The sequence below is a fragment of the Lonchura striata genome, chromosome 31 (assembly GCF_050655825.1).
Source record: "Lonchura striata isolate lonStrDom1 chromosome 31, ASM5065582v1, whole genome shotgun sequence".
NCBI classification, from domain to species: Eukaryota; Metazoa; Chordata; class Aves; order Passeriformes; family Estrildidae; genus Lonchura; species Lonchura striata.
Genome location: NC_140733.1, coordinates 492,247 through 505,615, shown reverse-complemented (window position 1 = coordinate 505,615; position 13,369 = coordinate 492,247). Strand labels below are relative to the sequence as shown.

At 51.2% G+C, this 13,369-nt stretch overlaps 1 protein-coding gene across 1 annotated transcript; it reads right to left on the bottom strand.

Annotated features, from left to right (window-relative positions):
• Positions 1-8,238: 8,238 nt before the first annotated feature.
• LOC146764715 (uncharacterized) lies at positions 8,239-10,896 on the bottom strand. The gene is made up of 2 exons (XM_085563626.1): positions 10,885-10,896; positions 8,239-10,775 (listed from the first exon to the last, which is right to left on the bottom strand). Exons 1-2 carry the CDS (start codon positions 10,894-10,896, stop codon positions 10,035-10,037), a joined length of 753 nt encoding a protein of 250 aa, XP_085419752.1. The 3' UTR covers positions 8,239-10,034.
• Positions 10,897-13,369: the final 2,473 nt, after the last annotated feature.

Sequence of the window (13,369 nt, the reverse complement as noted above, 5' to 3'; positions counted from 1 at the left end):
AAAGCACAAAGATGATGCATCTAAGAGGCCCTGTGCTGAATTCTGTTACTGCCTGGTTTATTCAGATGTGAAAAAAAACTTTTTCTCAATATGAACTGAGAGATGCATATCTATGGGGAATTCCCCATCCAGGCAACAAAGATTAGTACATAAGAAAGCAGAAATTTCCCATTTATGCAGTTCCTGTCTTGCTATGCTCCCTGTATAATCCATTTGGAAAAGTTCTGGAGTTAAATGCCATGCTGGGAACAGTCCTGAACAATACAGTATCCTCACCACACAAGGATTACATTCCAAGACTTACCAGCTGTCTCCTTCCCCCCAGATCTTGTCCCCCAGTACTGGGAGCAGCTCCAGGGCCGGCTGAGAGCTGTCCCTGGCAGGCAGCAGAGTCCCTGGCCCAGCACAGCGCCCTGGGCTGCAGGACCCTGCTCTGCAGGACAGCCCTGGGCACCCCTGGCTGCTCTGCACAGGAGATGAGCAGAGAATGCACTCACAGGCTCTGTGGGCATTGGCATGTTCCAGCTTTAGGAGATCTCTGCAGGAGCTGCAGCTGCATTGTCCTGCAGCCAGAGGTTCCTGTGCCAAGGGCTGGCAGTGATTCTGCCCCGGGCACTTCTCAGCCCCTTCCCAGCCCTGACTGATTGAAGCTCTCTGTGCCTCTGTGCTGTGCCCGGGCTGGCTGCAGGCAGTGCCCCAGCCCTGCTGGGCTGGGAGAAGAGCTGCTCAGCAAAAGAAATGTGCTTTTGAAGCTCTGCTTGGTTACCAGGATCACCCTCTGTGCCAGGAGCCCGGCCCAGCTCAGCAGCACAGACACAGCACAAGGACTTTAATGAACCTCTGGGGCTTTGTGCTCAGCCCTGAACATCAGGCCCTGAGAGGGAGCTGCAGAAACCTCTCCAGAACTCCAAGTCAGAATCCAACTCCAAAGTTTCTTGGACTTTTAATGGGTCCCACTGAGGGACACGACTGAGAAAGTGTCCCCAGGCCCCAGGCAGAGCAGAGAACTGGAGGCACTGATGCCAGGTGGGGACAGAGAGAAGCCAAGTCTTGGTGCCCTGGGGCACAGCAGGGTCTGTGCCACCAAGGGCTGTGAGGAGACACCTTGTCCTGAGGCCCTGGGGCCTCCTGGCACAGCCCCAGCCAGGCTGGGCACTGTCAGCCCCTGGTCCTGCCCTCAGCATCCCCCCCTAGCCCACATCCCAGTGGCCTCAAGGATCTGCTGGAAGGAGTCCCTGGGGAGCCTTGGTCAGGAATGGCCCTGGGGGCTCGTTCATGCTCCCAGGGACTGCAATGTCCTTTTTCAAAGTGCTTTGGCTTTTGCTTTTGCCTTGGAGTCTCTGAGAGGTTTCTGCAATCCTGGCCTCCAATATTTTGCTGTAATTAATCCCTGGAGAGGCTTTGTCAGTAACAACACTCAGTGGGGCCCATTAATGCTTCAAGGTACTTCAGTTATCTGAAGGTACTTGGTGTTTCCCTTTTGCTACAGACTCTGTGAGAGGTTTGTGCAATCATGGCCCCATTTATCTGCTTTAATGAGTCCCTTGAGAACTTTGTACTGACAGTCAGTGGAGCTCATGAATACTTTAAGATTCTTAACTTTTGTATGGTACTTTGGATTTTCCTTTCCACATTGAGAGATCTTTGTGCCATTTTTGTCCCTGAGGAAGAACCGTCCAGTGGTATCTCTGCAAAGGTTATTTTCTATTGATGCTTGGGACAGAAAATGCAAAGCGTGGAGCATCATCTGGATGAAGTGGAATGCTGAAAAAACAGTCCTTGAGATCAATGATCACAAGCGACCAGTCCCTCGGGATCATCGAGAGAGATGGAAGCCCAAGCTGCAGTGGCCCCATGTCCTCGATGACCTCGTTGATTTTCCTGAGATCATGAAGCTGTCTCCAAGACCCTGAAGTTTTCTTGCGAATGACAAACACTGGGGAATTCCATGGGCTGTCTGTTGGTTTGATGTGTCCCTTCTGCAGCTGTTCTTGGACCAACTTTTTCAATGCACTCAATTTTTTCCGCTCCAGGGGCCACTGATCCACCCAAACAGGATCATTTGTTTTCCATGTCAGTTTCAGAGTGGTGAGTGCCACAGTGACCCCTGTTAAAAATCCAATTCTAATTCCAGTCCCCATTGTGCCAAAAGGTCCCTTCCCCATACTGTGATGGGCTTTTGCACGATGAAAGGACGGATAACTGCTGTCTTTTTTCCCAGACCTGTGACAACAATTGCGTTCTCACTTTGCATGCACAGGGAACTCCCCCCTATGCCTGTGAGAGAACCCAAAGGTGCAACCAAGTCCCATTCCCGAGGCCTAAAAATGTATGAAATAACTGTAACATCCGCTCCTGTGTCAAGCATCCCTGTAATAGCAATTGTCTTCTCGTTACAAGTCAACTGACAAGTAACAATGGGCCGATCTCGGCTCAAATGTTTCACCCAAGATGCATGCACTTCTGCTTGATCACCAGGAAAAGAGTCCCGTTTGTTGAACATCGGCATGGCTTGCCTTTCTGGATGAGATGGCAAAGCCATGGCTCGAGCAATCGGTGTGTTTTGTGGAATTGTCAGAGGTGGTCGCAGGGCTTTTGCCGTGACCATCAACTCCTCAATATGGTTTGCTGAAATCAAAGATGGATAAACAACAAGTCCAAGGATACTGCTCCTGTCCCTGGCCATTATTAAAAAATCCTGCCTTTTCCAAGAAGTCCCTGTGACACCTGTAGGTATCACTGCATGGCTATTGTCCAAAAGACACGTCAATTTGGAGGTTGCCAAGATGCATTGGAATCCGGGTGGTACCAAGTCTGGATTGCTGGGGATTTTGGAGATTGCTCTGCTGAGGGGTTCTGTTTGTTGCTCCCCGAGGATTGTCCCTGCTGGTTCTGTGTCACTGCCAGGATTTGTGTCTGAGCGCGCTGGCGTTGATTTGCGCTCTTTTTTCCATTTCCCGGAATAGGAAGAAGTTTCCCATCCATATCTGTCTGTGAGTGACACTCACTTGCGAGATGTTTCCCTCTCCTGCACCGAGGGCAGAGGTCTGGTGGCTTGTTGGGCTTTGCATGTTGTGGGCAGTTCCTTTTAATATGTCCTTGTGCCCCACACCCAAAGCACCGTCTTTCTGCATTAGGGTTGCCCTTTGTATAATTTGCAAGAGCTTCCCTAACACGTTTTTCAATTCGATCCCCCAAGTGTTCCTCCATGATGGAAGCAACATGTTGTGGTGTCCCCACCTTGCTGCAAGCCTCGATCATGTCTGCCAAAGTGGCCTGGTGCGGCATCACGCTGATGATCCGTCTGCACTCCGGATTGGCATTGGAGAACACGAGGCTTTTGACCAGGTGTGGTTTCGCTCCCTCCTCGCTCACCTGCCGCTCCACCGCCTGAGAAAGACGATCCACAAATGAAGAAAACGGCTCTGCAGGACCCTGTTTGATCTCGGTGTAGATTGTGTCCTGGATCCCCACTGGAGCAATCTGAAGAATTGCCCTCCGTGCTGCCTCTTTGATGTCGCTGAGCACGTGACACAGGAGCCTCACCGCCTGTTGAGTTGGATCGTCCTCAGGAGGATCACCAGCAAGCTGCACCATGGTGAGGTTCGCATTCGGCCTGCCCTGGTATCTGGCTCTCAGCTCCTCCAGGGATCTCCTCCACGCCTTCTGCCACACGAGAGCTTGGGTGTCTGTAAGAACTGATGTCGCAAGATATTTAAGATCATACGGTGTTAAGTCATACATTCCAAAAATACTTTTAAACATTTGCTTGAAATATGGTGATGACAACCCATTGTCCCGAATGGCCTTAGCTAAATCTTTGATTGCTCCACGGTCCAGGCGTTCCCATCTCGGGTTTTGGCCCTGAGCGTCATAGTTCACCGGCATCATTATAATTCCCGAGCCCTGCAATAAACCTTTCTCTTTCTCCAACTCTGCTCGAATGTCCTGCCAGTCCACTTTTGCGCTCTGCAAAGCTGTAAATTCAGTGGGTACTTGCCTGTAGAGTGGAGTCATCTGCTGTGGCTGCAGTTCTGGTGCAGCAGCACTCACTGATACCAACAGCGTCTGCAGCATCTGCGAAGATGAAGGCTGGAAGTCTCTGGAGAAAAGTGAAGCATCTGCTGTGGAGGAGAACACACGACTGCCTTGCATTATTTGGAAAATTTTTGGAAGATGAACCAACAGTTCTGGCTGTGACTCCAAGGCTGTGCTTCAATATTGTAAAAGAAATTCAACAACCCCCTTCGATATTAAAATTGACTCTCCCTGCCCCGAAAGTTTGGCAGACCTTGATTTTGGAACTGTCCAAGCTGGAACACCCTCTGAAGCAGTGATGCATATAGTTTCCTCCCGTTGCTGCACCTCAGCAGAAGTGTCCTGAGTCCCGCACTGTTCCGGTGTCAGTGGAGGTTCCTGCTGCCGTGCAGATGTGACTTTTTTCACCCTGGAGTTTTTCTTATAAGAGACTGGAAAAAAGTCCTGCAATGTCACAGTCCCACCACTGGGTGGCGCAGTGCCTTGACCGGACAAGTTCTGCGAAGCCTGTTGCAATGTTGTGGTTCCGCCGCTAGATGGCGCTGCCGCCTGACCAGCTGAGGTCAGAACCGCACTCTGCTCTTCAATCTGCACTTCCGATAAACATTTTAGCATCTCTTCTGTCAACTGATTTACATTTGCAAATCCCGCACTAATTCCCGATAAACCTTTGAGCATTTCTCCTAACAACTGATTCACGTTTGCAATCCCTGCAGTTGATGAAACTGACTCTTGTTGTAACAACTGTTCTAATTCGGTCATGTCAGAAGCAGACAGGGATTGGCCCTGGCCTTGGGCTGTCTGTTGCCATGGGAACTGTGATGGAACGGTGCCCTGAGGAATGTTTACCTCCTGGCCACGCCCCATCCCTGCCTGCGTCATCTCAGGGGAGTGAACACTCCTGCTCCGACCCTGGCTATGCTTTGGCCTCGCTCCGCCCCGCACCGCCTCCGAATCAGAGCCACTGCCGTCCCCCACAAGGCTGACACAACCGCCCTCCTGTTCCCATTCCAACCCTGATGTCTCTGTCTCACTTTGCCCGTCTCCTGGCTCCATGCCAGCACCCACAGCCCGCGCGCGCCGGCTCCGCCCCCTGTGTGCCTGTCCCGCGCGTTCGAAATGTGAGAAATCCCCTCCACCCGTGGCTGTCGGGTTTTGCTCGACCTTCACACACGTGCCCGCCGCCTGAGCTGCAGTGAGGAACGCCTCCCGCTGTCCCTCTGCCGCTTCCTCAGCAGCCCTGGCTGCCGCGGTCAGGGAGCCAAGTTCCCACGCCCTTTGGGCGGCCGCTTCTGCGGCCTCACGGATTCTCGACATTGAACGCGTCCCCGGGCGCTCCGAGCGTACCACCGTCGCACTCGCATCCCCCGCTTTCACCCCAATCCGTCCCGCCCCCGCCGCTCTCCCCGGCCTCGCTTTCTGCGCGGGCTGTTTTGAACTCCCAGCCTGCGCAGATGTGGAGGCGCTTTCCTCTCCCTCCTCCCCCTGCTCTGCACTCACGTTCGCACCTTCCCCCACCGGAGCCGCCACCGCTGCCATCCCTGCCATGAGTTTGGACTTGGGCAATGTCTTCCTCCCACCGAGGGTCGCGGCTGTGCCTGGCTCGCCTGCCTCTGTCTGGGGAATTTCTGCATCGGAGGAGCTTAGGGACTCTTGGGAAACTGAGGAACAGTGAGAGCCCGGGGACACGGGACGCGATGGGGTATCATCTCCCTGATGTTCCACAGGAAGCAATCCTGCCTGTCCTGTGTCTGTGGTGAGAGGGGCTGTCCCAAGCTGCTGGCTGGACTGTCCCCCGCTCTGTTTGTCACCAGGAGCCGTAGCTGCCTGGCTTGAGCTGCCGCGTTGTGAGAGTGACTCTAAAACTGTTCTTGCTGAAGATAAAAGTTTTGCGGCAAGCTTATTATTTCTTATAGCCTGATAATATAATTGCTTATTAATTTCCTGCCAAAAATTTGGCTCAAACGATAAATCTGGATCTGAGTGTGGGAAGTTACACCTCACCCACAATAATAAATCTTTCATCTCCTTTTGAGCAATCTCCACCGGATGGGCAGAGATGATGCCCTGGAAGGCAGATACTATTTCTTTTTCCTCTTGGGAGAATTCCCCCCCATGTTCTTAATTTTGACCGTTCTCACCAAAAGCTGTGTCGGCTTGAGGTCAGTCCGGAGATGGCACTGATCACCGTCCAGCAGGTCACAGGTGAGAGATCCCAGGCGCGCTTCTGGGTCATCTCCTCCCTGGAAAGTCCCCGAGATGAGTTGTTTCAGTGAAGGTCAGGTTCTTATCTCGAGCTGTCTGCTCCCTCTCTTCTTGGAATTTGCTGCGAGTGTGTGTGCTCTGCTCTTCTCTTTTTTTTCTTCTCCGCTAATGCAGATTGGAGGTTGTTTGATGTTTCTTTTCGGTCTTCTTGCTGATGCCCGCACAGGGACGCCAGATGTGAGAACCCCAGGTTTGGTTTGGGGTCTCGTGTGGTGGTAAAGCTTCTCCTCCAACCCGTGCGTCCAAAGAAATACTCTGCAGCCTCTTGTTGTTCGGTCTCAAGAGGATTTATTGCTAGTTATCTAACAGATTAGGTTCTTGGGCTGCGGCCCTTTGATCAGCGGCCTGGGTAGAGACGCACACACTCCTGACACCCTGACTGTCCAGTGTCTTCTTCTCTCTACCAGCCCAGGGCTGCTGCTATCTTTTATGAGATATATTATGTATTACATGTTTACAGTTATTCCCCGATACCTACTACATATATTACCAAGTGCTTTTCTACTCTAAACCAACCTGTGAGTGCCAACATCACCAAGAACATGGAGGCAAGGAAGAAGAAGGAGGAAGAATGGGATCAGCCCACTTTCATCCATCTTAGAACTTCTGACCCCCATGTACAATAGAAAACCCCGCCCCTGTACATGTGCTAAAACCCCTCTGTACAATACTAACAAAAATTTCCCCTCTACTTTGTAACTACTTTTACTATTCTATCTAACCTTTTGTGACTGCTTGTTCCACCTTCAAATTTGGTAATTCATTCCATGGTTCAAACACAAAATCACAGCTGTTTCCAGCTGTCTGCCAGGGTCAAAAATGCTTCTGACCAAGGCCTGGAACCTCTAAAAATATCTGAGGGACATTTTGAGTTCCCACAACCTGGGAGCCTTTGGCAGTCCCTGCCCTCAGTGGGGCCGTGTGATGCTCCAGGTCACTTTGAGTTTTGATCCTGACTCCTTGAGCAGCTTCTTCAGCCTTCTCTCAGTGCCTGAGGGTCCTGGACTCCGTCCCAAAACCACAGTGGGGATCATCAAAATACAGAAAGCCCTCACGGGTGCTTTGTCTTTATTCAATTGTCTGCAAGCCTCCAGGGCTTGTGCAGCTGACTGGAGTCAGTCTGGAGTTCTGTTAAGGAGGAAGATTTCCACGTGCACCTCATGACCTTTTATTCTTCAATCAAATGAGTGGGGTTTTTTATTTCCCAGTTTGGAGAAGAGCGGATAGAAGCATTCCCCAGGTGATCCTGACACTGAACTTCTCCAGAGGAGGTCTGGGCATGTAGAAGAATGAGCCCCCTGAGGGCTGACCCTGTTTGGACAAGCTGCTCCTCACCCCCAGCCTCACCATGTCTGACATCGCCCACCTGGCACTGACATCCCTGTGCCCTGCAGCAGAACCTTGTCCCTGAGCTCTGCAGCTCCATGTCCCAGCCCATTGCACCGTGTCCCACCTGCTCTCCTCAGGGCTCTGCCTGCACACAGGCCCAGGAGAAGTTTTCCTGTTGGGAAAGAAAGAATGCAAAAGCCTGAGCAGGTTTCCTGAACAACAAACCCCACTCAGGAGCCACCTGCTCAGTACAGGCTGCCTGGAGTGGTGTCACCTTTCTACAAGGGACAGTGTGACCAGAAATGATCACTGGAAGCAAAATTCTCTGAGTCTCCCAGCTGAATTCTCTGTCCTGGCCCATTCCCTAGATCCATGTTGCAGATGGAAGCTGCTGGTGCCATCCTCACCTTTTACCTCTCTTTGGAATGCAAACAGATGTTCCCAGGTGCGTTAAACAGGATTTGCTCAATGTTTCTATAAATCTTTTGTGTTTCTCATGGAACGAAGGTGCCATTTTGGCACTGAGTGGGTGACGTGGAAGCAAGGAGTCAATTGTGACCCTGGGGTCCCATGGAACCAAAGGGCCATGGTGACACAGCAGGGCCACGTGGATCCAGTGGTCCATTGTGACACTGTGGATCCAAGGAGACCATGGAGACACCCCCAGAACCTCATGGAACCAAGGAGTCCATAGTGGCCCAGCAGGGCTGCATGGAGCCAATGGTCCATGGTGACACTGCCCATCCAAGGAGCCCAGTTGGACACTGTGGAAGCTCATGGAGCGAGGTGGTCATTGTGACACTGAAGAACTTCATGACACCAAATATCCATGGGGACACAGCAGGGCATCATGGAACCCAGGAACTACTGTTGGCAGTGTGGAAACTCCTGGAACCAGGGGCTGTTGCGGCACTGCAGAACCAACACAGCTGCTGCACCTTGTCCCCTGCCCTGCACAGCTCCTTGGGAGGCACGGCAGGAGCAGAACCCTGGGAACCTTGGGAATGCCCCTCTGGGATCCATGGCACACACTCCTTGGGCATGGAATTACAGTTCCCAGCCAGGAAAAGATGTTCCTGCTCTTGAAGGCAAAGCTCTTGTGAAAGAGTCAAAAGCCAAGTGGAGCAAGATCCTACAGTGACATTTCATTGCCAGCCTTCCTAACTTCACCCATGGTGGTTGGAGTTCATGGATTGGGAATGAAATCAGGGCAGGGTCTTTGGTGGGAGCTGCCCTGGGTCAAAGGGGACACTGAGAGAGAAACAGAGCAGGCAAAGGAAGGCAGGAGAGAAAGGAGGACACAAATACAATCAACTGAGAAGGTGTCATTCTGAAAAGCAAAACAGAACTGACTGAAAATTAATGGGACAGGAAGCAATAATTTTGAATGTTTTATTTACTTTCAAAATATATCCCATACACCCAGCTACACACAATCATGATCCTACGCCCTTTACATTTGGATCCCACTTCTTCCAGTTTCCCTCCTACCCCATCTCACCCTGGAGGTTGTGGAATTGGGTATTTTGTCATGGGTTATAGTTTTTTGAGGCGGAAACAAGCCATTTTGATGTGGTATTGAGCTCTTTTGGGGTAAGATTGAGGTGTTTTCAGTGAGGCTGAGTAATTTTGAGGTGACAGATCAATCCATCTTGTCTTCAGGAGTGCAAAGCTGTGGAGAACACAGCCTGAAATCCCCCAAGAACCCACAAATCCTTCAGAATATGTCCCCAGACTATAAATTTAATCTCAAATACCTGTTAAAGGGTTGGACTTTGGGAATATCTGAATAATTACTTTATTTTCAGTCCTATTTCAGGTGTTTTAATTGATAAAGACATATCTGAAGAACGTTAAGGCCAAACCAAAAAGATGACCAGTCAGGTGTCTTCCCAACATGGATCACAGCGAATGTGGGTCACCAGGCCTGTGCACAGCATGGGTCTTCCCATGGGGGATAAGGCTGGAGCAGTGTACAAAGCTCTTCATGCAGTTGGGGGACTCACCGGGCTTCCCTTACTAGTGCCTCCGTTGGTGTTTGGTCAAGTGAGAGCTCTGGGTGAAGCTCTTCCCACACCGGGGACACTCATAGGGCCTCTCCCCAGTGTGGATGCGCCGGTGCTTGACAAGGGAGGAGTTGTACTTGAAGCCCTTCCCGCAGTCGGGGCAGCGGAAGGGCCTCTCATCCATGTGAATCCGCTGATGGCAGAGGAGATTAGAGCTGGTCTTAAACTTTTTCTGACACTCAGGACACTCATAGGGCCTCTCCCCAGTGTGGATCATTTGGTGGATGATGAGGTTGGACCTCTGGCTGAAGCCCTTCCCACATTGCTCACACTTGTATGGCCTTTGCCCAGTGTGGATGATCTGGTGGCGGATCAAGTTGGATCTTGTGCTGTAGCTCATCCCACATTCCCCGCACTCATAGGGCCTCTCTCCCTGGTGTGGATGCACCGGTGGGTGACGAGGGTGGAGTTGCGCTTGAATCCCTTCCCACAGTCCGGGCAGCAGAAGGGCCTCTCATCCGTGTGAAGCCGCTGGTGCAGGAGGAGAGTGGAGCTGGTGTGAAACCTCTTCTGACACTCAGGACACTCGTAGGGCCTCTCCCCAGTGTGGATGCGTTGGTGGGTGACAAGGGCAGAGCTGCAGCTGAAGCCCTTCCCACACTCCCCACACTCGTAGGCCCATTCCCCAGTGTGGATCATCCGGTGGTGGATCAGGTTGTTGCTCCTCCTGAAGCTCTTCCCACACTCCAAGCACTTGTAGGGCTTCTCCCCATCATGATGCTGCTCAGGCACCACCAGCTCCGAGCTCTGGCTGAATCTCTGCCCACCTTCCCGGCACAGAGTGGGACTTTCCTCCTCAGAACACCCTGGGCTGGCATTGCAGCCCCTCCTCCTGTGGCATCTCTGGGGCTTTTCCTCACTGTTGTATTCCTGCACCATGGAGCTGCTCAAAATGGCCTCTTCCAAGAGGTTCTGCTGCGGAGATTTATCCTCCCTGGTCTTTATCTTCTTCTCCTTGTCTGGGGGAGGAAGGACAAGGAGTAGGTGGGATTTGCCTCCGTGCCAGATGGAATGGCAAGGAGATCTCCCACAGTGCGTCCCCAGCAGGAGGACAACGGCAGTGGGGCTGTCCTGCAGCTGGGAGCCAGGCTGAGCTGGGAGATGGAGCAGGAGAGAGGGGGAAAGGGGCACTGACTTCCTCCTCACCTGCCTCGGTGTCCCAGGGCATCTTTCTTTTCCTTGCAACCTTCTCCTCCATCTGGCGAATGTTTGGGTATGGGAAATCCTGTTTTGGGAGGTAAACAAGGGATGAGCACAGTGAGTTTGTTACTGGTTGGAAGGCAAACCAGGGGGACAGTCTAAGCCAGAAGGACAATTGAATAAGATAATTAAGATCAAGGCAATGATGCAGAAACACTGGTTTAAACTCACAGAGTCAGGATATAACCTGATACCCCGCTGGTCAGGGTGGTGGTAGCAGTCTGATGAAATGGTGGCTGCAGTCCAGCTGGAGTGATGAACGTGATTCTGTCAAAGTGGCGATCCTGTAGAAGGGTCTGGTCTTCCTCTGAAGGTCCAGTGGTGCTTATGGAGCTCTTGTCCTCTGGGAATCCAGTAGGCAAGGTGATCGTGGTGTTGCAAGGGTGAGATTATATCCAGGCAGGAATGCTTGGTTCCTCCCCCTGGGCGGAGCATCCCACAATGGGATGATGTAATTTTATCAGTGCTGCAGTGACACTCAGTGGCCCATTAACAGAAGATGGCCCCTGGAGGGCGTTATCAGGGCTGAGCCATGGAAGAGATAAAGAACACTGCCCCACCTGTTGATAACAGTTTATGGAGATGGGGACTGAAAACACTTTTGGTTACATCTGACACTGTAACCTGAAACAGTGAGGCAATCCCTGCTCGGGGTGGGGGGTGAACACCACCCCCCTTACCCAAACTGGCTCAGGTGTAAAACCCCCACCCTGGGAAGGCCACGCACACAGGGGACAATGTCACACTTGCCCTGCACCAGGGGAGATCTCTGTCCCTGTCACTCCCTTGCTTTCTCCCCTTTTCTCTTCCTTTCCATCTCTCTCTACCTCACATTTACTGGTCAGTAAAATTCACTTTGGATTTGGTGTTGTTAGCACCTTATTTGGGGCAGGGGCATCTCTCTAACAATTTTATTAACCAAACTGCAATATTACTTTGCACAGTGAGTTCAGGGCACTGTTGGCTGACCCCAAGTGTCTTTGACAACAGCATGGTTCCCTCCTCTGCAGAGGTTCTGCTTCTTTCCGAAGGAACTCTTGGAAACTTCGATGCAGCTTCCTCTGAGCAACTTTTGGGAGAACTTATGAGGAAAGTGGAAGCTGTGGGTGGCCAGGGTAAAGAAAATATTTTGTTTTCCTGCTTTGAAAACTGCTTTGAATAGTCTGTTAAAATCACTGGAGGAAAGGGAACAAATGATACCAGCGAGACTGACAAGGATCATTCACCCCAAGGTGAGAAACACAAGGCTACTAAAGTCCTACAAGAAGCCCAGCTCAAGTTATTCCGAAATAACTCCTGAATTCAAAAGATTGGGGGGAGAATCATTATTTTCTTCATCCCTGTCACCTTTGTGACAGCCACACAGACTGTTCCCTTCCTTTTAATAATCTGTATTGGGACAAATTTCAATGTTTTGTTTTTTGGAACCTGCCAGCATCGGAGCTGGAGCTGTGCTGGAACTGATGAAATTTGGAATTACCACAGAATTGCTTCTGTTGTTGGTCTATTAATATTTGGGATTTGTTTGTGTTTCCATCAGAAGTGACTTGTGGGAAGAGCAAAACTTCCTCAAGGCATTTTATAGAGGGTTAAATTTGATTTCTGCTGAATTTGTTTTGTCCAGTGCTCAGGGGATGCTCAAGGGGTCTTGGGTTTTGGTTTATGTCCTGGGTTGTAAGATAAGCTTGTATTCCATTTGCCATCTGTTGAAGGCAAAACCGGTTGGACAGGTTTTTGTTATCTCTCTCAGAGACAATGGTTTTGCCCTGTAGAGGCAATGGTTTGTTTATACACCATTGACTGATTCAATGAAGGGCTGGTAAATGTAACACCGTGAGGGGTCCCACCCAGAGGGGGGAAGCCAAGCACTCTATTGTTGTTTAAAGGGGTAGCTTTTTGGGGAGAGGAGGCAGCTCTCTGGGCGGGACTCCGAGAGAAGCAGCTCTCTCTCTCTTCGTGGGATTCCGAGAGAAGCAGCTCTCTCTCTCTTCGCGGGATTCCTGGGGAAGCAGCTCTCTCTAGCTCTCTCTTCGGCGGCACTCGCAGCGAAGCAGCCGGCGCGCGCTGAGCCGACGGCGGCGGAGCTCAGAGGCAACCCCGGCGCAGAGGAAGACCGGCCCCACTGCCACCAGATCTTCCGAGGAAAACTATACCCTTCTAAAGATCACCACTGCAGCTGCAACTCATCAACTATTGCAAGGGAAGCAATTGTCCCAGCAGAACTGATACTGGCATCCCTCAGGTTCTGGACTTTTTCTTTCACTGGTTTTGTTTGTACCGATTGCATTTGCCTTTTTTTTAAATTGTTGTCTAGTTTTCTCCTAGTAAAGAATTGTTACTCCCACTCCCATATCTTTGCCTGAGAGCCTTTTAATTTAAAGATCCTGGTAATTCAGAGGGAGGGGGGTTTGCCATTCTCCATTGCACAGGAGGCTTTGCCCTCTTTTACAGACTCCTGTCTTGTCGAACCA